The sequence below is a fragment of the Topomyia yanbarensis genome, chromosome 2, assembly GCF_030247195.1.
Source record: "Topomyia yanbarensis strain Yona2022 chromosome 2, ASM3024719v1, whole genome shotgun sequence".
Taxonomy (NCBI): Eukaryota; Metazoa; Arthropoda; class Insecta; order Diptera; family Culicidae; genus Topomyia; species Topomyia yanbarensis.
In genome coordinates, this window is record NC_080671.1 from 161413165 (window position 1) to 161438222 (window position 25058).

A 25058-nucleotide genomic window follows, 5' to 3' on the forward strand; every position below is an offset into this window, starting at 1 on the left:
TCGTATCGGCAAAATTAAATAAATACAAGAAAACGTACTTCCGACGTTTTGCTAATGTTTACATCGCGCGTATGAGTAAAAAGAGAGGGGAAAAAGAATATTGACATTTCGTCGTCCTAGTTTTATATCGATTTCCCCTCTTTCTTAATAAAGTCGATGAAGCATCTCAAGCGCTCTTTCGGGGAGTAGTTGAACTGTGAACTAGTGTTGGCAGAATTAATTCGACTTCAAACGTTATTTCATTTTAATTACACATTAAATTAAATTTTTCAATAGACCTATGGGATCTATTGAACAGAAATCAGTCCTAAGCGCTACGACGTATGTGAAATATTCACAAGAAAAAGGACGTATCGTAAGTTAAAAAGATGTCGTATTGACAGCAAAAGGTCGTATTGTCGAATTTTGCTTAAAACTCGTAGTAAACGCTATAATTTCCTTTCAACCGCATTATACAACTAAAGTATATGAATAAATAAAACATTAAAAAGGTTTATCATCATATAAAACAGTTTTGTTTCTAAATAGGATCTAGAAGTTTGGTCGCAAAATTAAAAACTCATATTTCTCCGATTGAGAAAAATGTCAATACGGCTTTTTGAAAACCCAACCTAGAAATATTCAGCTGACTAGAACCCAGTTAAACTCATTCCGGAACCGGTTCGGATTTCGGAATGGAGTCATTATGGATTCCAAATCAAATGCAACAACCGATTCCGACTCAGAATTGGTTTTTGCATTTGATTTGGAATCCATGATGACTCCATTCAGGATTCCGAATCATATTCCGAATGGTTTGACCGGGAAGCATCTCATGGATTTAATTACTTCTGTCACTTGCGTTATATTGAAAATTTTCTCCACATTTTAATGACAGAATGAACCAACACCCTTAAAAAATTTAACGAAAGTCAGAATTGCATATGCACTTTGTTTTGACGTGCTTCAAGGTGCACGGGAGATGCATTTTTAATGATTAATGGCGTCTACAAATGAAAACAATCGATTCTATGTAATGTTCGTTTTCATGTAAATTTGCAGTGAAATTCTAGCGAATATTTTGTGAAAATAGTTTAAAAGTGTAGTGTAACAAAAATGGCATCAGCACAACGTGCTTTTGCTTCGAAACTCACCAAGTAAGTACGATTCCCAGAGCAAACATCTCAGCTTCAAACGAGATGATAGTTGTATTCACTTTTCTTTTTCTGGGTCCCCGCCCCGATTTCAATAATGCTTGTTTTTATGCTGCATGCATGTCTCGAGTGTTTTCCACGGTTGAGCAATTTCATCGATTAGTAACATACTGACTATTTTGTTTTCGATTTACTCGCTTTCCAGACACAACTCATCAGACATTCGGAAGAATGTGGCAAACTATCAGCTTTTATCGAAAAGCGACAGCAGCTCGGTCTGTTCATCGTCAATTTCCCTGTGTGAATTGGTGGAACCAATTGATTATGAAGAGTTCTTAATTCAGCATTCGAGTTTACTGCTACGGGATTCGTTGAGGTCCATTCTGGACTTTCCCGTCAATGACGTGCAGATGAGGGTGGTTCCGCGGAAAATTCGAACGATTGAACATGTTGTGCCAAAGGAGGATATTGTTGAACTACCGTTACATGTTCAACACTGCGTCGATTGTTATACCAGACCTTGGAAGATAGTGGATTTCTCCCAGAGGCACCATTCGAGTTCGTGCAGCACCAGAGAACGAGCGGATAAGGGAGCAATGAGTCCTAGCTCATATCAGCAGGAGTTTGAAATTGATCGTGATTACTTCGGGTGCGCTTCGTTAGAGGAATCGGTAACTTCTACGACGCTGTATGCGAGTGAAAGTTGCACTCCAAGCAGTCGGCAATCTATTGCCAGCTTGTCGTCTGTATCGACATGTACCGACACTTTGACCCCTCGTGGATCTTGGGCTTCGTTCGATTTGCGAAGTTCCGTAAATGACCCGTTGATTCCGGGGTTGCTGGAACGAGTTGCACCAGAAACAATTGATCAGAGTAATGAGTGCAAACGATTGGAGGAGCGGCAGCAGGCTTTGTTCAGTTTGTATCCTGAATCAGACCCGGAAGATGTGATCGAAAAACGACTTCCGGCAGAGATGCCTGTAGAACATTTGGGTAATCGAATCCATGTTAAGTGTTTGCAGTTGAAACTGGAGCTAGAGGTGGAGCCGATTTTTGCTTCAATGGCGATTTATGATGCGAAAGAGAGGAAGAAGATTTCAGAAAACTTTTACTTTGATATGAACTCGGAATCCTTGAGACGGATGTTGGTATCGCATGTTCCCTATGCAGATATTAGTACGCAGGCGAGAGAAGCTATTTTTGACATCACAAATCCCAGTAATGAACTGTACTTGGTAATAAGACTGGAGAAAGTTCTTCAAGGTGATATCAAAGACTCTGTGGAGCCATATTTGAAAGACGATAAAGATAAGTATCGAGATAAGGCTAAATCCAATGCGTCAGATTTCTGTGAACGATTGGGCAAGTATCGGATGCCCTTTGCCTGGACTGGTATTTATCTCACCAACATCTTCAACGGAGATAATTTAGAAGGTGATAAGGATCGTGAAAGTATGACCTCGGCGTCAAGTTCAAACAGTCTGGATAGAAAATCATCTTCAAGTAGCTTTGATCAGTTCCGGAAGCGAGCCACTGACATGGGAACGTTAACTAGACGAGGATCACTGGAGAGAAAAATGGAAAAGCGAAGATCTTGGTCCCCGGACGATTTTGCCAACAGTATCGAAACGTTCCGACCGATTTCTATCACGGTTTCGAGCTTCTTCAAACAAGAATCTGATAAAATGAAAGATGAGGAATTATTCAAGTTCCTACCGGAACTGAAACGCCCAGGAGCACTAATGAAAAAACACAAATGCATACCTGGTTCGATTAACATAGAAATATCCCCGATTCCAAGTGATCTGAAGTGCGCATTGACTCCGGAATTGGCGAAGATCGATCCATACCCAAACGATCATACAAGACCGACAAAAGAAATCCTCGAATTCCCTTCCACGCCAATTTTAAATCCTCACTACAGCTACCGAAATTTGCTCTTCGTGTCCCCAAAGGAGCTGAATTTTTCGACGCGTGCTGGTTCAGCACGAAATATCGCCGTTCGAATTCAACTAATGTCTGGAGAGCGCCAATCGGACGCCCTACCTGCAATATTTGGTAGGAGCTCTTGTCCGGAATATACTGCCGATGCATTCACTTCAGTAAATTATCATAACAAGCAACCAACATTCTACGACGAAATCAAGATCGCTCTTCCGGCGAACCTGAAGCAAAACCACCACATCCTGTTTACTCTATTCCACGTATCTTGTCAGAAGAAACCGCAGGAAGTTCAATCTACCATCGAGACTCCGGTGGGCTACACTTGGCTTCCCGTTCTAAAGGATGGTCACCTCAATGTTGGTGAGTTCAATTTGCCCGTGATGGTCGAAGAACCACCGGACAATTATTCGTTCATTCCGCCGGATGTTCAACTACCTGGAACCAAGTGGCTCGACAATCATCGACCGGTGTTCTCGGTAACGATCGATGCGGTAACATCTGTGCACGCTCTCGATGACTATTTGGACAAATTTATCTACTTGTGTGAGTGTCTCGATTTGAGGAAGGTCCCACCGCGCATTGGTGAAGGCAACATGGAACGGGAGTTCAAAAAGACGCTGCAGGAGCTGCAGAGTGCCGACCAGGAGAAACTGGTGAAGAATTTACAGGTGATTCTGGACAAGCTGGTTGAACTGCTTGTGACCACCTATCGGATTGGAGGAGAAGCGCTTTCGCTAGGGCAGACGGTGTTCGAGACTATCTGTCAGATCTCCGATAAGATCTTCGTAAGTATGGTAGTGTTCTTTTAAATCCTTTTCTGCTTCGCTAAATGGGTTCCCCTGATTTTGGACTATGTGTTATTAAGGACCATCTGCTCCATTTTCCGCTACTTCTTGCTTTCAAATAAAAACCACCACCGCCCAGCATATAGCCCTTATTCTAGTGACACTAATATCTTATTACTAGAAACACACTTGTATGGGTTATGCTATATTGTAAAGTTTTGATAGTGCAGCAAACATACATAAACATATTATCATTTTCGTTTACATTTTTTTTTTTTGATAGGGTGCCTACACACCACTAATTACTCTTTGTTTATCTTTCTAGTTTCTTCAACCGGAGGATCGCTACGGTCGGCAGAACATTTTAAGCACCTACATCCAGTTTCAGTGTAAAATTCCTCACCCATTGGATCCGAAGTGCCGACTGTCGGCTTACATTCGCCAGGGTGGAGCGCCGGAGGAAATGACCCGATCAACCAGCAATCCTGATCTGCATCAGAATTTCCCCGCCCGCTCGGAGATGACCAGTTCGATGAGCGGAAAGTTGGTGGATCGGGCCTCCAGCATGCGCACGGAGATGTCCCCGAGCGCCAGTGGTCCAAAAGATGGACTGGTACGTCTTTTACACGAGGAAATAGCACTTAACTGGGTAGTGGCAAGCGGATCTGCAGCAGAGCTGTCTATGACGAACTCTTGGATGCTGTTTGAGCTGATCATTAAGAGCATGATAGAACATTTGGAGTTGACGAATTCACTAAATTCGCCAAGGAAGAACCGTTTTCCACATCAGTATACAGACGACATTTCTACGTTGGTGCACTTGGTAACAACGAAAGTGGTTGGCTACAACAGTAGCGATCCTAAGTTGGCTCAATCGATCAACTCAAGTTTGGCGTTCTTTGTATTCGATCTACTGAGCATAATGGATCGTGGTTTTGTTTACGGATTAATCAAAACTTACTACAAGGTAATCATGACGAAAAGTTCGTCCACTCCCGACATGATGCACTACAAGCTGGACTTTCTTCGAATTGTGTGCAGCCATGAGCACTTTGTAGCTTTGAATTTGCCTTTTGGAACCCCTTACACCGCGCTGTCTGCTCCATGCAGTCCAACACCTAGCGTGACATCAAACAACAGTCAAAACTCTTATGTCAGTGCGATGGCAGGGATAGACAAGGCACTCTACGCCGAGCTCAGTGCAGAATTTCGACAGCAACACTTCCTCGTTGGATTGGTACTTCAAGAATTGGCATCTGTGCTAGATATTTCAAATCCTCCGCTTCATGGCAAGGCGATTCGCTGCTTAAGAAACTTACTAACATCACACGATCTAGATCCGCGCTACAATGAAGTCGAAGCCCGAGCTCGCGTTGCTGCTCTCTACATTCCTCTTTTAGGCATAGTAATGGATGCCATACCCCAATTGCATACCCCAGTGGCCGAATCTCATGATCGTTTGAATACCATAGGATTACTCGAGGATTATCAGGGTCCATCTACTACTATTGCTACAACCACTATTAACCCGGAGGTTGCGTACGCAATATCCGGCATCCGTAACTATTGCTATGTACAGGAAGCTCCAAAAAACAAGACCCCTCTGAGCAGTGAAAACACGCGTCATTTGCTATCCTGCTTTCTGTGGGTGGTAAAGAATCTCGAACAAAGCACTCTCTTCAAATACACGCTCGGTTTAAGTCCTCATCGTGTTCACCAAATGCTGCAGGTTCTAAACATCTGCATACCTAATTTTGAATACCGTGGTCGTAAAAAACCAACATCTAAGCGAAATACGTCCAGTTTCCGCAAAACGCCAGACATGAAGGAAAAACTAGAGGAATGCATCCGCGGAACTGGCTCCGCTCGGAATGATCTCATCAATCGCCGCAAGGATCGCTACTCGACTGAAAAATTCCGTTGGAAGAAAGATCAAATCCGGACCCAGTTCTATGACAGTAACATCAAGAATGAAGCGGAACTGGAAATTACCTACTATATCGAGGGCTCTCTTGCAACCGAAGTTTGTCTCACAATTTTGGACACGCTGGAACTGATTGTACAGGTGGCTTCCACGTCCGAACTACATCACAACTTGCTGGGCACGGTGCTGAAAGTGTTGCTGCATGCGCTCTCGCGTAACCAGAGTACCCTGGCACTGCAGAATCTGTTTGCATCGCAACGTTCGCTCATTTTCAAATATCACAATTTACTGTTTGACGAGGAAACCGATAGCTGCGCGGATTTGTGTTTGCTGTTGCTGAAACACTGCGGATCACAGCTGCCCACGGTACGGTCGCAGGCTGCCGCGTCGCTATACTTGCTGATGAGGCAGAACTTTGAGATCGGGAATGTGAGTATATGTTTTTCATATCTGATTTAGGGGAATGGTGATGAAGTATATATAATGTTGCGATACACATAGCATTCTCATTAGTTGTGCAATTTCTGTATAGATGGTACCGTTATACGTATAACGGCAGTGTATGGATTTAGCGAATTATTAAAAACAGGAACACTGGTAGAGTGTGCGAGCATACTATCTTGTTACACTGTGTCTTTTTTAAACAACTTTATGCAAAAAAAAATCAGCATGCCTGAAACTTCAGGATATGAAAGAATGGGCTTTCCCCTTTCATTTCAAACCAACATTAAAATAATCCGTCGAGGGGTCTAGAGCAACTTTTTTATGTTTTTTTTCGTGAAAGCATAGATTTTACAATGGAACTAGTTCGTATTTCTGCCCCTAGATGGTGCTTTAGACATTCGAACAATACTAAAAGTGAGAATCTGATAGATAATTTAAGATTGTATGTCGTTTCCCGGAATATCATTTCCCGGAATGTCCCATTTCCCGGAATATCGTTTCCCGGAATGTACCATTTCCCGGAATACTATTTTCCGGAATGTACCAATTCCCGGAATACCATTTCCCGGAACGTACTTTTTCGGCAATTTGTTATACTATTGAAATCTGAAGTACTTTGAGAACATTTGCATTTAGAACTATGTTGCTACTCAAATATTTGTTTGATTCCCTTGTCTTTGCTCGCTGATCATGTTAGGGAATTTAAAAAAAAAACTAATTCTCATGCATATGTAATTTTATTTGAAATCATTATCAATCAATTGAAGGTCCAGAAAATAGCTTATGCTAAAAGAAGGCGATATCAAAGTCGTAATTTAATTTAAAATGAATAGCATTTCAAAACCATATTACGAAAATTTTAAAGAAGGCAAATGTATTTATTGTATTGAAATCAATAAAATTCTAAAATTATTTCCATTGATTTGCTATTGTTCCAAAGAAGGCTAATTCACATAGAAATTTTTAATACGAAGTGAAATTTAAAATAACTGAAGGCGTTTTCAATGCACTGTTACTGTAAACAAATATTAGTGCGAATATAAATCAATAAAAGTCCAAGAGTATTTTCAGAGAAACTTCATATAGATAAAAATAACATTCTACATAAAAATCCAAAGAAGATTGCATATTTTAAAGAAGGCAGCATCTCAGACAGATACATTCACAATCTATAACATTTCAAAGGTTCCAAAAATATTTATAACTGAATTTTAGGAAATATTTATATTTTTTCGTTACCTTTTACCTAATCTTCATGAAAATCAATCAACGTATTCAGGGCATTTTTAGAGTACTAACTATTGGTTATCATAAAAATGTTGCCAACGTTGTGGAAAACACTGCCTTTTCAATTTCAAAGATGGCTGCATTTCAAGGCGTTCTAAATTGAACTGTCTCGAACTGTCTACTTTAGTTCATTCAAATAAAAAGCTTTGAATTTAAGCCAATTGTATTTTACCAGGCAGGATGGGATCAGGTAGAAGAGTCATTCTAGTTTACATTAGCTATCTCCTAGAGCGAGAAAAGAAATGAAAAAGGCATGATAAAATCTGTTACCACATCTTTAAAAGGTATAAGATTATCGAATAAATTTGGTCAACACCTTTCCATACCTCCTTGTTCATAAAGTGTCATTTTCGTTCAAGACCCGGAGGAATCTGAAAATATATTACTTCTGCTGAGAATGAGACTTTGTATACATTGAAATTTATCAAAATTTACTATTCATTTAAACCCAACATATTTTTTGTAAGTCTTTGTCTTAATCCATAAGCACACCTAAAAATTGATCAAATTTTTATAACTTTCTCGGGTCATTTTACATCGATTTATAGCATCCTACGAAGTTGTAGACAATGAGATTGTTCATCAGATTCTCACTTTTAGTATGTTTTGAATGTCTATAGTACCAATTAGTAGCAAAAATGCGAATTAATTTCATTAAAAAACTTAAGTTTTCAATCAAAAAACTTTAAAATAAAAAGTTGTTCTAGACCCCCCGACAGAATATTTTAATTTTACTTTCAAATGAAAGGGAAAAGTCCATTCTTTCATATCCCGAAGTTTTACAGATGCCGAATTTTTTTGAATAAAGTTGTTCGACAAAGACACCGTGTGTAAGTAAACCCTTGTAACCAAGCACTACCTTCCGATGAATGGTAGTTCCTTCGAAACTATCGGAAAACTTGAACCAAAAGCACAAATAGTTTTCTGTCTCTAGCAAACATCCTAATTTTTAAAAGATCAATTAGAAATGTCAACGAAGAAGTGTTAATGAATCCCGTCAAATATTTTCATGCCACTAAACCGAATTGTTTTTTTTTTGGAAATGAAATAAGGGCGAGAAAATATATTTCCAAACCACTAGGCCTCGCGTGAAACTATCTTAGATATATATTGGTTAAAATCTTAAACAACTTTTCCGATTTCGATCTCTCTCAAGTCTAGCTGCTTCGGTGCGAGCTTGATCTCATTTTTCAATACACGTTGGATGCTGCGGTCGGATATTTTCTGTTCTTTATCCGTTGGTTTGGCACTTCGTCGTGGATTTCACCCAAGTCGTTTCTTCACTTTTCGAACCATCTCACGTGACGTTGCAGTATTTTGATGGCCACCGTCATGGCGTTTTGCGATGCTACCAGTATTATTATAACGAGTTTTGATGTGATATACAAAAACTTTATTTACCTTAGGGTATTTGAGCTCATCAACAATCGCTGGGTTGGTTACACGCAGAAAAAAAATTTGTAGGTTCAATAAAAATATGGATTAAATTCAATAAATAAAATTATTGGTCGGGAAACAATAAACTTATTTATTGAATTCAATAAAATTTGTTTATTACTTCAATAAAAAAAAGTTGTTCCATTTTTTTAATAAATGTTTTATTGAAATTAAAACAAAATTACTGAAATTTAAAATATTTTTATTGAAAAATTTATTGTAATTGCAATAAAGAAATATTTTCAGACCAATAAGTTTGTTATTTGAAGTAATAAACAATAAATGATAGGGCTCAATAACACATATTTTTGGTTCAAATATGCTCAATTTTTCTGCGTGTACTCTTCGAGTGCCAAACCCTGTACCATAACTAACCATGTAATACTAATGCTCACGATTGAGAAAGCACATTTTCACCGCTAGATGGATTAAAACAGGATTTTAATACATTTTCGCCTTTCTCATATAGAATGGTTATTTAATCGCTCCGAACATCGTCCATGTAACTGAGACCCGGAGGACCTCATCTCTCATTCGTTTCGGTTCGACCAGATCGGAAAATGTCTGGTTGCCTGTTTTTTATAGTAAGGTTTAAAAAGCTTTAAAAATGGCCTGTAGTATATTGGCACTGTGTGGGACTCACTACTCACTTTAGTGCCTAACCACTAAAAACCCACCTTACCCTTTTTTTCACCCTTCTTCCCCCACGGAACCACATCAAGGTATTACTTCGCAGCGGCTCCTCCTGCTTTCGTTGCACCTCTTTCTTCTGGACTATCTCGGAGCTTCACTTGGTCCATGAATTGGCTCGACCTTTGATCTTTGAATTAACTCTCGACTCTTCTCTTGCTTCTTGTCTCCGTCGCCATTTAGCTCTCGTACCAGTGAGCCGTTTATGTGCCGATTCCATTAGCGATTTTGCTCCTGTTTCCGTGAGTCATTCAGCTCCCGACGGAAGAATTTCTCCCGGCACTGATACCCGCTTCCTTGAGCCATTCAGTTCACAGCTTTATCGAGATCTATTCGGACATTATTCGGCGGTGACCTACCCTACTCCGACTGAGAGGCAGTGGAATATCCTTCGGTACCGATGTCTGTTTAGTGAGCCAATCAGCTCCCATTTTTGTCACGATATAGTCGGATAGTTCACGGCGGTGAATCTACTCTACTATGAATTCTCACCGGCGGTAGATCTCTACCGATACCGATGTTCGTTTCCGTGAGACATTTATCTCCCCGCTTCGTCCCGATCTACTCGATCTAGTCCTCTGCGGTTGACCTAGCTTACTCAACAGGTCAGCAAACAGGTGCTGAGGTTTATCCCGCGTCCCGTCTATTTGACGTGATCTACTCGCTCTAATCCCTGACGGTGGATCTAACCCACTCACGAGCTACCCGGTAGGGTTTCGAAGTCGTTCCGGCGATTTCGGTGAACAAATGACCCCCAACGACCAGGGAGTCCAAAAACGAGACAAAGTGAATAACAAAGATATTGTCGTAACACATTTTTGTTAGGACAAAATCTCTCTGCTACATATCTTTGTTGCTTACTTGAAACAACAAAGACAAACATCATGAATATATTGTCGCCAACACGACCGGCTAGCAACAAACGTATATCGTATTAAGAAGACGATGAGTAACGTGTTGCATTGGCTATGTGTTCTAACATTTCAAGCAACGCTACATCGTGGTGTGTGATCTTATCTCCATTCTCTCATCCTCTCAATAAGATGTGCCTTCGCTGCTCACTTGCAGTCGATGTTTGGGATTTTTCGTATGTTTTGAAAAAGTATGTTGGTTCGTTATGAGGAATATAGTTTTAAGTAGAGATGCACCGAATAGTACTATTCGGCTTTCAGCCGAATACCGAATATTTAATGTTTAATTATTCGGCGTACCGTATATTCGGCTTTAATCAAAATCGGCTGGTATTCGGCCCGAATATTCGGTCAACCGAACATTCGGTCGACAGAATATTCTGTGCATCGCTAGTATTTTGTATATATGCATTTTATTTTGTTCCTTTTAAATATTTCATGAATATTAGGCCATTACTTAGCATATTCGGCCGAAAGTCGGTTTTTATTATTCGGCGTACCGTATATTCGGCTTAAATTAAAATCGGCTGGTATTCGGCCCGAATATTCGGTGCATCTCTAGTTTTAAGAGCATATATTTTTATGCAGGTAGGGTGATAAGCTTATTTTTTCACTGTTTCTATTATCACTCTACTCATTAGAAACCATTGGTTAGAGCAGCGTCTGCCACCTTTGCTAATGCTATAATTGGGGCATTAGCTTGCAATTTTCGCTGCGATCAAACAGAAGTATTGCACAATTCTCAGGTCATGTTTGTTATTACATTGATTCTTTGGGAAGAAGCAATTATGCTGATGCAAATTTATACGCATTCCATCGATTGCAGGTCGCGTAATTATTGAAATAGTGCGGCACCCTTCCTACATTCCGGGCAAAGTGAGAACGACGCGATGACCATCATACGTTGATACCGTAAACCGGGGTGACATTGATCACTTTTCAAAGTAATCATTACATATTTTTAGACGCAACACATTTTTTTCAAGTTTAATATTTTTAAAACATGTACTGATGTATGGAGAACAAGATTGGATGGTTTTACTTAAAATTGTCCGCTTACAGCTATTCTTTCAAAACTTATTTCAAGTTGAAGTCCGTTTTCGTGTTACGGGGTGACTTTGATAACCTGCACGTTCATCCACATTAAGTTATTGATGTCAATGTTTTTCATTCAAATGTTTGCTTAAATTAATTCTGGAAAGATACTCATTATTAAATAGATGTTAATTGGTATTATACAAAGTATTTCAATGTACTTAAAATTCGAGTAACCCAAAATTCGTATAATTTGTGTCCAACTAGAATAAAAGATTCTGAAAACCTTTAAAACTGCTAAAATTATTTTATTTCAGTGCTTTATCAATGTACAAAAAGTTTCATCCATTTTAACACGTTGGAATATTGAACAATAAAAAATTTTTGTGAATTTTAGATTAAAATAATTTAAAATAATTGCCAACTAGTTTTACAAAAAAATGTATTCAAAATAAACAATCTCTTAAAACTAAATTTGGCATATCCCAATCTAAAGGAAAATAAAAACTCGCTTATAATTTATTACTTTTGCTCAAATCTGAGATTTATTTGTTTTATAAAAATAGACACTTTACGAAGCTTCGTAAAAATAAGGTAAAGTCAAATTTCGGTTTTTTGAAGATTTTGTACCCCAAAACCGAACAATATACTCAAAAAGTATAACAAATCAGTATTTAATATGTTTAGAGTAAAAATCATTCTAAATTAAAAAGATTCGGTCGACTATTCTGGTTTAGTAAGCGATCTACGAAAAAAGTTTCGAATGATCAAAGTCACCCCGATGATCAAAGTCACCCCGGTTTACGGTACCACTAAGTTGTAACGTGCTTTAACATTCAGGCGGTAGCACTCAATTGTATAATACAACTGGCAGCGTTATGTCCCAACTAAATATTTGTTAGAATAGCTGTACGAAGTTATATTTCAATAATAAAGCACTGTTTGTCAAAACCATTGTTTCTTATATCAGTGTTATGGAAACCAGTTTTTCGTTTAATGAACAATCTGTTTTAAACCACCCAAGCATTATTGTAATTGTGCCTTTCTCATATTTAAAACAGTTAAAAAAAATCATAAAATAATTGGCAAAATCCTCGTATTGAAAAATCTCATGTGGTCGCACTGTGGCGGGTTCCCGAACAAACCAAACCAACCACCAAACCAAAACTGTTGCTTAATCTGGCTGAAAATCACATGTTACGCTAATTTTGGGGTGGTGAGTTCATTTTTAATAACTAAAGAATTTAATAGAATTTTTTAATAACTAAAGAATTTAAGAAAAAAAAATCCAAAAATTAGCTACATCAATAACAATGTAATAATATAACTAATAAAACTACTTCCAATCTCTATATAAAGTGTTTGTTTATATTTGATTCACTTGTTATTTGGCGCTAATCACCATGCACCTCCATACACGCATAGAAATAATTTTTAATTTCAACAATATTCTGTATTGAAATCAACTAAAAAATGTTTGTTTCCTGGCTAATAATAAATATTGTTCACAACAATTTTTTTTTATTGAATTCAATGAAATATTTTTTTGGTTTTAAAAGAAAACACATTTTTTTGGAAATGACGAAAAATTGTATGAACAACAATTTTCATTTGCTAAATCACCCGTGTATGTTGGTTGAATCAAAAATATTTTTGCCTTTCTCATATAGAAAGGTTATGCAATCACTCTAAAAATCGTCAACCTAAGCACGGCCCGGAGGGCCGAATGTCATATGCCATTCGACTCAGTTCGTCGAGATCGGAAAATGTCCACACAGCAAATTCCCATATAAACTGAAATGAAAAATTCGCGAATTTGCCTTTTTGATGCTAAATGACTTTAAAATGCATAAAACGTTGAGATTTGATGAAATCTCGAAAAAAAATTTTTTGACCAAAATGAATGAATGTATTACAGGTCATATTTGATTTTCCGTAGTCTCGATTATCCGTAGACTCGATTTTCCGTAGAAAATGACTCGATTATCCGTAGTCCGAAGAAATTGTTTCAATTTTTCGCATATTATGTTTTCTAAAGCTACATTACACGTCTATCATTGTTATCAATTACTATGATACAGTTTCTGAAAGAATTAAAATATTCAAAAAAAATATGAAATCTTCATAGAAATACAGAAGTTTTACTTAATTAGCATATTATTTTGAATTCGATGCGATGACTTACATATTTTCGTACACCAATCGATTACAATTGATACTAGCTACAGTTTTTGGAAAACCAGAATTTTATGTTCTCACAAAATACTCACAAAAATACGTGGAAATATAGAAATTTCGCATTTTCAACAAATAACTTTTTTTGCTATCCTAATATTTAAATACAAAAATCCATAGAAATTGATGTCAGCTACATATCCTGGAAGCACAAAATTTTAAACTCTTGAAAATTACAATAATTAGGAAAAAATAAAGACATTTTATTTAATCAACAAATATTTAAATTCAATTCGGTGTGCTATGAAATTTGATGCACCTAATCAATTGGCTACAAACTACATTTTTCTGTAGATGCCTGTGATTTGCTGTGTAATTTTTAGAATGAATACAATGGCTGATTTTGTGAGCCCCGTTGTGTATTTACGACTGACGAAATCTGAAGATATTTGTTTCAGATTGTTTGGCACTATCTAAGGTATGAAATAAAACCCTAAAATACTCTTCGGAATCAGTCTATTATCGCATCAGTTTGAGAAAAAGATTGAAATTTTTTGATACTTGAGGAGCATCGGCATTTTGAATTCTTAACACACTTACGCAAAGGCTTTCGTTTTGATTCTATCGTGTAACATAGGGGAATTCAATCAGAAGACGTCTTAAATATGGTTGCCAAGATCGGCTCAAAAACTGACAAACTCTGTTGTAGAAAAAATCGGAAGTGGACAAACAAGGGGACGAATAAAATAGGATCTTCACTGTAGTCAGTATTGTGCACCGCTTTGAAAAGAACATCGCTAATAATTTTTTACGAAGTAGATGCATTGAACAGTCTTTAACCTTCCGGCAGTCGCGCTAGTGCACTGAGTGCACGCTGCTCTGAAAATCTAGCGAAATCGTTTTAGGGCTCCAGCGGCTGCTCGTTCAGTGGGTCATAAGTGCGACTTCCGGAGGGTTAAGCGACTCGGTAGATTGCCGAACAATGGCCAAATGAAGATCCTGGATTATGTTTCCACCAAAAAAACAAGAGAAAAAAGTTTACTGTGCGACGATGTATAACAAATTGAATCATTTGATGCGTTTGAACAAGCATATTTAAAGCCAAAATATCAAAGAACCAAGATTCAACTAGTTTCTGATTGGCTCGCTAAATAATATCTCTAGAGCGCATGATGACGATGATGATACTGCTGCTGATTCAACAACGCACGCTTCTTGGTGTCGTGCGCATAAAAAGTTGGGCATTTTTGATATTCGCAACGTGTGCAAAATTCATCCGCTTAAGAAATCCATGTTTCAAAATTGTCCAATGCTGGTTCTTTGTTGGACCAACGTTGGGCGACGCCCAGCAGACCGTTCAGTAGGCGGCCATTACTGGATTTGTGTTGAATGGTTTTGAATCAAAATTTTTGGGCTTATCAGTGGAATCTAGCATGTTGCTTCTCTAGAGGATTCCCAAAGTTTTGTTGTTGTATACAAACCAGTGGTGCGTAACTTCAAATTCAGTTGTTATTTCTGTCTGAAACATAAGTATATTAATCCAAATTAATCGAACACAATACTTTAAGGTTGCAGAGAGAATGGGCAAAATCCGAAAACGAAAAAGCAATTTTTTTCCACACCGTGTGTTAGATCTTTATAAAAATCAATCAGCTTATGTAGAATGTTGTTACAGTACTGCTGATTAATTTTTATGAAGGTCCAACACACGGTGTGGAAAAAACTGCTTTTTTCGTTTTCGTTTTTTGCCCCTTCTCTGTTCAACCTTAACATAAAATAAGTTGGCTAAATAACTTATTACATGTCTTACTTTCACTTTATAGAATATAAAGTGATCGATATTCGTCCATAAGTCAAACATTAATGCATTTACCATAGGTCAAACATTGATGCATGTACCTTAGATACTGTTTTTCAACATATAACAAATATATTTCATGAAGAAAAAACCTTTTTTTATTCGATTATCCGGACGATTCGATTATTATTATTAAACGAAATTTTTCTGCACCCTACGGATAATCGAATCTGGTCTGTACTTCTAATCTTTGATTTAACAACATACATAGCTGGTTCAATAAGATTTTACGTTTTTTATAAATATTTGAGAAATCAAAAATATTTTTCAAATATTTAATTTCTATTTGATACTTTCTACATTTATAAAATTTTACCGTTTACTCTAAGTAATTCTTCTATTATTGGATGATTAGTTGCTGCTTGAGCGAAGAGTCATACGAATGAGTAACCGAACACTTTTGTTGTCGTACACAAAGGGGCCAACGGAAATTAAAGACCTGGCAAGGGTATGAAGGCCCTATATTCAATACAAAAAACACAATATATACAAAATCTATTTCCTTATTGCAAACAAATAAAATAAAAAATATCTGATGCTTTCTCCAGGTATTTATTTCATAAACGAACTTCGCCTCAAATCGTGTACGAGCTGCAGAGAACATAAACTTGAAAATAATATTCAAGAACAAATAATAAATTACTCACCGATAAGGCACTCAACCGTATCTTCGTATTACTGAAATCCGTCCAAGATATCCACAGTTGTATCAGCGGACACTTCTTTCACCACAACATGTTCGGCAATTTTTACGACGAACATTTAACTTTTAATTTTTAGCAAAATGGTGGTAATTGTTGATAACGCTAGCAATATACAAAATCTGCCAATAATTTTTTTGTTGAACCGACAATATATATTTCAAATAAAAAAATGTTTTTTTTTCGGATTAACAAACAAACATTTTTGATTTAACTTTAAGTGTTTTTTATATATAAAAAATCGAATTGTTGAGTTGAAAAATGATATATTTGATTCAACTACACGAAATTACTCTGCGTGTGCAAGAAAAAATTCAAAAATGTCGTTATTCACCGATAAATTGAAGCATACCATACCACCTTTATAGAAATCCAATCTCACAAATTGCAATATCCTAAGTTATTAGTCGTACTTGTTTTTGTGAGCGAATTTTGCCTAAATCGAAAGTTAAGGACCATCCATAGATGACGTGGCATTTTTGAGTGATTTACAACACCACCCTCCCCCGTCGTAGCATTTCGTCACAAACCTCTAAATACTCACCCTGGTAATTACGTAGCTTGACGGTAACCCTCCTCCCTTGACTCGTAAAAAATACAAAAAAAAATAAAAAAAGATGTTAGATGAAACGGGTAAGGTTGTCGTAATATCAGGTCAACCCCTATTCCCCTTTAAAAAAGACCCCCTACCCCCCCCCCCCCCCCTGTCTTCACACATCATCACAAAATACAAAACCCCCATATAATGCTACGTCATTTATGGATGGTACCTTGTAGGTATTTAAAAACGTTGTTGTTTATAAACAACATGGGCATGAAGAAGTTAAGATCAATATCAATTTCAGAAGCATAAGAATTTTGTCTACTCCCGATTTTATAAGTCAAATGAATTCGACCAAAATTCATGTTCAAGTAGTGTCAAAATTCAAATCAATTCCTCTGATGATGGTAAACTACACTGCGAAAATTTACGATGACGCAAACAGCCATGGGCATGCTGGACTTGGAGAATGTGATTTGCGACGGCAACATGCGGAACGCTATCGAGAATCCTGTTGGAGTGACGAAATTAACAGATATGCGTCAACGTAGGCTTATATGATAGCCTGATGGAGTTTATGAGATTTAAAAATGCGTAAATGATAATTAATCTAAATAATGAGAAATATTTATTAGACTATTTTTAGGGACTATAGAAGAATATTTAAATAGCTTCGGTTTATTAAATAGAAAAAAATAAACTATGCTCCCTTTGGTCAGATGATGGAGCTGATAAAACAGGTCGTCACTGTAATAATATTTCAGTTGAATAACGTTTTCAATCACACTTCAACTGATTGTGTCCATCCATGTTAATGGTTGGCAACACAAGAATCACACAATTTGCATCGAAACTTAAAGAAATATGCCTAGCTAGAATGAGTAGTAATTATTTACAGATAAGTTCTATTAAATTCAATCCATGATTAAATTTTCATTAAATTGTGCTATGATTTGCTAAATGAACGTTTATATCTAATGAAATTGATAAGCAATCGTTGAAAATCACTATTCACCGTCCGAGCAGCGTACACCAATAAATGGACTACCGAGCCGCCTGCGAGATGCGCATACAGCGCAACGAACAAGAACCCATATCTGCTTCAATAAAATGTCCCAACAAAAGTTTGTCATGATCGCAAGGAACTAGGGACAAAAACAAAGAAGAATTTTGTTGCTCTTCTGTGTGGACAAGCGTACTGAAACACGCATGGTTGTCACGAATAAACTTTCTCTGCAATGTATCATTCTCTCAAAACACATGCAACATTGCTTTATCTCAAATTCTCTTTGTGTGTACATTTCTTGCTTCTGAGGGTTGTGTGTTGCTGCGCGACAGAACAAACTGTATGTCGCATACTGTGTGTATCGTTTGTTTTGGTGAAATAATCGCAGCAAATTGACTCCCTGCCAACGACACGAACCCAGTGTACGTCGCGTACTACTCAATTGGTGGTGGTGGACGTAGTTTTCACCGGCGGAGAGTTCCCCGGCGGAATTTCTTCCGAAACCCGATTCAAGTACTTCTGGAAGCATCTGAGCCCAGACAAAAACACCCACACGGGCACATTTGGGATGAGTCGGTGGGTTCACCTTCCTTTCTCCGCATCCCATTCTTGCTGCCACTTCGCCAACGAGTCCTGTCTGGCCAGTCTTCTTGCATTTCGTGCATTTCTCTGCTGTTAGTATTCCACCTCCTCAGCAAGAGTGATACCGCCTCCAACGATATCGTTTTGTACGCACTCGCGACACGCACAGCCATTCGGCGAAACGTGCTTGTCAACTCCATCCGGTTCCGCTTTGAGTTCTGCGCAGCAGCCCAGGCCGGTACGCCATACCTCAGTATAGGATGAGATACCCACCAGGAGACGTTTCGCGTTGAATTTTGCTCTTCCGTTATTCGGCATGATCCTTGCCAATACGTTAGTTGTTAACGCAGCCTTCGCACATAGATAGTTGACATAGGTGTTGTAATTTAACCGATCGTCGACCATCGCACCCAGGTGCTTCATCGCACGCATCGATGGGATGGATTGTCCCCCCGACGCTGCTCACAACGCGCCGGATATCCACCGAAGCCTACTGTATCAACCGTGAACATCTCCACTTGCTCGAGGGTCTCGCCGGTTATCATGAGGACAACGTCATCTGCAAAGCAATGACGATGTACATTATATTACAGAGCACTGGGCCGAGTATGGAGTCCTGAGGCGATCCGGCCGTGACTAATCAACCTCTACCTCATGTTCGACTGGTAGATCTGTACACGGTTCTCAAAATACCTTTTCAGAACATTGCACAAATAGTCGTGAGCCCGCATTCTGCGCGGAACAACGCCGATAGCTACTTAGCTGGCACTGTTCAACGTGTTCTTCAGGTCAATCGTAACTACGGCAGAGCAGCGATTATCTTTTCTCCGTTGCTTCAATGCTTTCTCCGCGCTTACGATGACTGTGCTGATGGCGTCTACCGTCGTGATCCTTTTCCGGAATCCGAACTGCCTCTGCGTTAGTCCATTGCTATTTTCAGCCTGTTGGGGATGACCCTTTCCAGAAGTTTATCAAGAGTATCCAGCAGGCATATAGACCGATGGATCTCCTGGTGACTTCTCTGGTTTTGGCATGAACACCAGCTTCTGAATCCATCCGGGAAATATCCTTTGTATAGGTCTTTCTTTAGAATTATCCTGAACACGTTCGGAAACACCAGGATGGAAGTCTTCAGTGCCACGTTGAGTATTCCGTCAGGACCAGGAGCTTTCTTTGCTTCCAGCCCTTCCGCCACTATGAGGAGCTCATCGTTGGACCCCATTTTAGCTGGCTTCGTTGCACCCTCTATCTTGGCCATCACGACACGGTAAACTTTGCCCCAGGTGTTGGCGCCTACTTCTCTGCATAGGGAGCTTGTAGCAGATGGACTTCCTAAGCACTATCTCGCGTCCAAAAGCGGCCCAAGCCGCTCGGAATGTCACCTTACACCTCTTCTCTGACTGTCTCAAATCTTGCTCTCTGAACGAAAAGTCTTTTGCCTTTAAGGCAGGTACCATGGAGGTTGCTGAACTTGTCGTTTTACCAATAAGATGGACGCCGGCAGCTCCACGGCTCCATTTTTCTCAGCATTGTTACGTGACACGTCCTCGCTAATATTTCCCACAGCCCATCGGCATTCGAAATTGGAGCGAGGCTGTCAGCACGAAGTGCTTCCACAAAAAGGTTCTTGTCGAAGCCCTTTATGTTCCACTTCCGCTCGACAGTCTCACTCTCCGCGTTACAATACAATTCCGCCGACCAATGATGTAGTGAATCGTCTGGTGATCACTATGTGTATACTGCTCACTAACTCGACTATGTTATTCGTCAGCGACGCACTGCAGAATGTTACGTCGTTGATGGATTCCCGGCCGTCTTTACGGAATGCACTAGCGGAACCTTCGTTGCACAGCATAGCTTCACCAGGGCTTCCAACGGACTGTAACCTCTTGCGTTGATCAGCCTGCTATCCCACTCCACTGCTCAAGCGTTAAAATCTCCTTCCATAACAACCGGCGTTCGTTCGACTAACAAGTCGGTTAGTGTGTCCAGCATCCGATTGTGCTGCTCTGGTGTCCACCGTGGGGGAGCACAACAGCTGCATACAAATACGCCGTTGGTACTAGCGATCATGAAGCCTTCGTGTGTGATATCTTTTTTTTTCATGAAACGTTTATTTGACACGGCATTTGCAAAAGCTTTTTTACGCCGGGGTTTTTTTACATAACATGTTACAAAAGTTCTTAAGACTATCACGTTATAATAAAAATTCACTTTCTAATGCTAACACTGAGGATAATCATAATTTTGAATATTTTTTATTTATACTCTATTTTCTTGAATTTCATTGTAAACCTATTGATAGTTTTTTCTGTAATCTTTGTTTATTTTTTTTTTCTTTATTTATATCGTTTTATCTAACTTAACTAACTGCGAAGAAATCTAAATTGTTTTTGGGTAGCAAGGGAAAAAAACTAGAAACATCGTGGGGATAATTATATTTAAATATTTATTGTTTTCAGGAAATGATAAATATGGCCCATGTATGTAAGATCTCGTAAAGCGAGGATATCACGTACAGGAACATAGGGTGGTTTTATTCTGGCTCGTAAGGAGTCTATTAATTGGGATCTGGCTTCACGATATTCAGTGCAAGGCCAAACAACATGTTCAATGTCTTCGTAGCCCTCTCCGCAAGCACATTGATTATCTTCTGCGATCCCAATACGGCGGAGATGCGCATTCAACGTATAATGGTTGGACATGAGCCTAGACATCACACGAATGAAGTTTCGACTTACATCCAACCCTTTGAACCATGCCTTCGTTGATACGCGTGTGTGCTATCCACCACTTCTTGGACAGGAAAACCGTCCTTCACTTGGATTGCCACCAGGTGGTCCTTTCCGCCCTCATTTGTACAGAGCCAGCACTTCAGTTGCTTTGTACAGTCTCTAGCAATGTGTCCCTTCTCCCTACGTTTTCTGCACAGATCAGATCTGTTCGGGCTTCTAGTTTCTTACCTGATGGCCGAAACACGGGCACCTGAAACACCTCTCCGTTTGTTTAGTGGCTCTAGAAATCAATCGTAACTAGCACACCGACCATCAAACTTCAATCTTACTGGTCGACTTAAGCTGGACATCTGATCCTTCTCCAGGTTACATTGCTCTATTATTGCGCTCCTCACTTCGTCTCCCATTGTGATCTCGTCCAGATTCCTGCATTCGACCATCGCTTCTTGAAATAAAACTCACGTTCGCTTTTCCTTTCACCGCCTCTGCTCCGTGTTTCCGATGGGTCGAGCTTGGGATCCTCTCTCACATATATTGGAAACCCAAGCTTATACAATTCCGGTTCCGGGTGGTGAACTGCTTCGTATCCTTGGCCCGCCAATTATTTTTGTACACTAGTGCACTGAGGATGCCGAAAAAATCCTCAATGGGACGGCACAGGGGCAAGTGGGTCGGGTTCCTTTCTTTCGGCACGTACGGTATCTTTTTCTGCGCAAGATACTTCAGCGTCTTCTTGGCGTAATGGGAAGATGCCTTGTCTGGCCAGAAGACGTACTTCCCATCCGCAGGATGCTCCTTTAAGAACAGTAGAAGAATTTTCTCAAGACACTTCTACACTTATTGATGGATTACCAGACCGCTCGGCTTGAACCACGTCTTTGAAATCACTCTGTCCGATTTGGCGATGTACAGCATAACTTTTTTTTAATTTATGCTTAAACTTATTATCTTACTTAGGGGGGTGTGATCAACTTGTCGCTGGAATGGTAGTTGTCATTTCCTGGACGGGGCTTCGAGGGTGGAAAGTAACTTCCATCGCCCAGCACGAACGACGTCCCGCGGTAGTTCTTCGTCATCCACCGGTACTGCGATTTCACGATCGCTAACTGCTCGTCCGTGTACTCAGGGGACCGAGTCTTCTTCCGACAGATGATGTCCTCCATCTTGTGGGTTCGGTGAATCAAGGTATGGGAGCATTGATATTTTCGAGCGGCTTTACGCAAAACTCGTTCCGTCCTTGTTGTCGAACAGCTTTTTCAACTCTTCCTTCTTCTTCTTCGTCATTATCTTCGCCGGACGGCCGCTACCGGCCTTCCACTCCACGCTGAGGGTTGCCAGGATCCGGTAAACTGTACTCACGGGCACGTTTTCGTCTCGAAAGCGGTTTACCGTAAACTTTTTTCCACGATGACCATGCATTTCGTAAAACCGTACAACACGCTCGCGGAGTGTTTGCTGCTTCGGCGTCATCTTCGATTGAACTGACAGCACCCGAGCGAAAAGAAACATGTCACCCATTTCTAGGGAGTATCTTTCTTCCCTCTTCTGCCTCCAATACAAATCACCCGTATCCAGAATTGATCTAACAATTGTTACGTAGATCCACTGAGTGTTCTTGGGTTTGAATTCCCGATTTGCCAAAAGCTGAGTTTTGAGTCATGAATTACCCCGAATCATTTAGCTTGATCTGCGACTATAATTTCGCCAAAGAATTACAACAGACGAGCACTGGTTACAATTCTGTGCTGCGAGAAAAGTATTGTTGATGTTTTATTTGTATAAACTGATAAATAGTCCAACGTGAAGACACTTTTGCTCAATAACACATAAGGCTTACTGCATCAGACCAAGAAGTGTGCTAATCCAAATACGGGTGATCATGATGTGGTAATTCATGATTATAATCATCGGCGAAATCATATATCGGAAACCCAAGCTTTATTAAGTTTACGGTAGACTGTATCGGCGACAAGGTGCCATAAAAGTGGTGATAGCACACCACCTTGACGATATCCCCGGCACTCGATTACCTTATTTCTACTTGTCTTTACGATTTGCGCAGATGTCGGTTGCTAAGCATCACGCGTGTTTGTTTCGTGATATAAAAGATGACCTTGTTTTGCTTCCCAAATGGATTCGAAAGATACGTCTGAAGCAATTCAAAGATTACAAAAACTATTTTAATGTTGTAGACTACATTGTATAATAGGGTGGTAGTAGACTTCCCCGCGGATATGGATGTGGTATTGCATGAAACGAGTGCTTGCCCAAGTTAACATCCCGAATGAAGTGGTCAATTAAATGTTCAACTGGACTGTGAAGTAAGGAGGTTGACTGATCGGTTTTATGTTCTTTGGATCCTCATAGACAACATGACCACCTTTGGGAATGAATTTCACAATATTTGTCCGCCACGCTAATCGAATGTCGCAAGATAATATGCGAGATCTTCAATCAAAATATTTTTTATGTTTTCATATTTCATCATCTATTTCAAATAGGTGATAGGTAGACTCGGAAAGATTCCATCTAATCCCGGAGACTTATACGGAGCAAAACTAGAAAGTTCGATATTGCATTGCGTAAGCATAGTATATTTCGTAGATTGCACCCTGGTGACTCTCATTCCCATCCAGACCACTTGAGTAGCATTGATTGGGAATAACAATTGATCCAGTCCAAGCGAGATTTTCACCTGAGACCCACCATTACGGGCCACGACTATCTTTACCGTAACTTGGGATACGAAAAAGGAAGTGTTGATGTGGTACTTACTTAAATAAAGGCCCCGACTCAGTGAAACTCCCATAAGTACCACGGAGTAGTGGGTTGTTAGTCAGGATTCGCCTCAAGTAAGCTACGCGACTGAGAATATATTTTCGTGCATAGAAAGTTTGAATAGTTTATTGAATGTAGGATACGTAAATGTTCTAGATGTGAAGGCGTGTAAACTCTGGGTAACCGTTTGTCGATAGTTTGTTTCGTCGAAAACAACTCGATTTTCGGACAGCCTGCTGTCGGGAGTATTGTCGGTAATATAAAACGAGCCATAAACAATGAGTTTAAAAGTGGCATTGTGGACTATTAATAAATTATGTCATGCAAAGATTGCCCAATACTAACTAACTTTCTCTCATATTATCATGCTCTTTACCCTTGGGGTAATACGAACAAAATGATTTCGGGTTTTCCTTTTTTTGTAGAAGTATAATACTGCCGCTGCACGCAAGTGTCCATGATCTATGGAATTACCTATATACATATATACATAATATAAATACATTGAAATTTTATATTGCAATTCCGGATTATAACCAAAAATTAAGAATGAATAATCCCAAATCCAGAATCAATCTACTCGATGCCGCCAGAAGCCCAGAATCTAGATATCAGAATCAAGAAATCTAATGACAATTCTGAATCTCCTTTCAAGAATCTTGAAACTTCAAGTCTCAATCTCAAGACTAGATAATCACACAACGTAGAACACAGAATTTTGATCTAGTGATCAGAACCTGGAATTCCGAAGTCACATAGTGTCGGATGCCAAATTTTAGAATTCTAAATCAATGATCCTGAAGCCCCAATACTTCAGAATCCAGTACAAATTTCATAGTGGAGAATCCAGATAAAGTTCAGAAACTCAGAATCTACTGACCAAAGTATTCATAATCCAGAAACCACAATCAGTAAACTTGAAGTGTTGGTCGTTATATGCTGAATGTTACCCAGTGTATACAAGCTCCCATCTCGTGTCTCCACATACGTCTATTGACATCATTTAATCTGTCGCTTTGACCGGGATACCTCCGCCTTCTGTAGTAGTAGAAAAGGGAGAAGCTGCGAGCGAACATGGGCGTGTCAACCCTG

At 39.3% G+C, this 25058-nt stretch overlaps 1 protein-coding gene across 1 annotated transcript in view; it reads left to right on the plus strand.

Moving 5' to 3' along the window:
- Window positions 1–989: 989 nt before the first annotated feature.
- LOC131681927 (dedicator of cytokinesis protein 7) overlaps window positions 990–25058 on the plus strand; it is a 31700-nt gene continuing 7631 nt past the window's right edge. Inside the window, exons 1-3 of the mRNA XM_058963028.1 lie at window positions 990–1136; window positions 1339–3862; window positions 4188–6215. Of these exons, the coding sequence (XP_058819011.1) occupies window positions 1096–1136; window positions 1339–3862; window positions 4188–6215 (4593 nt within the window). The 5' untranslated portion in view covers window positions 990–1095. The remainder of the gene's footprint in view (window positions 1137–1338; window positions 3863–4187; window positions 6216–25058) is intronic.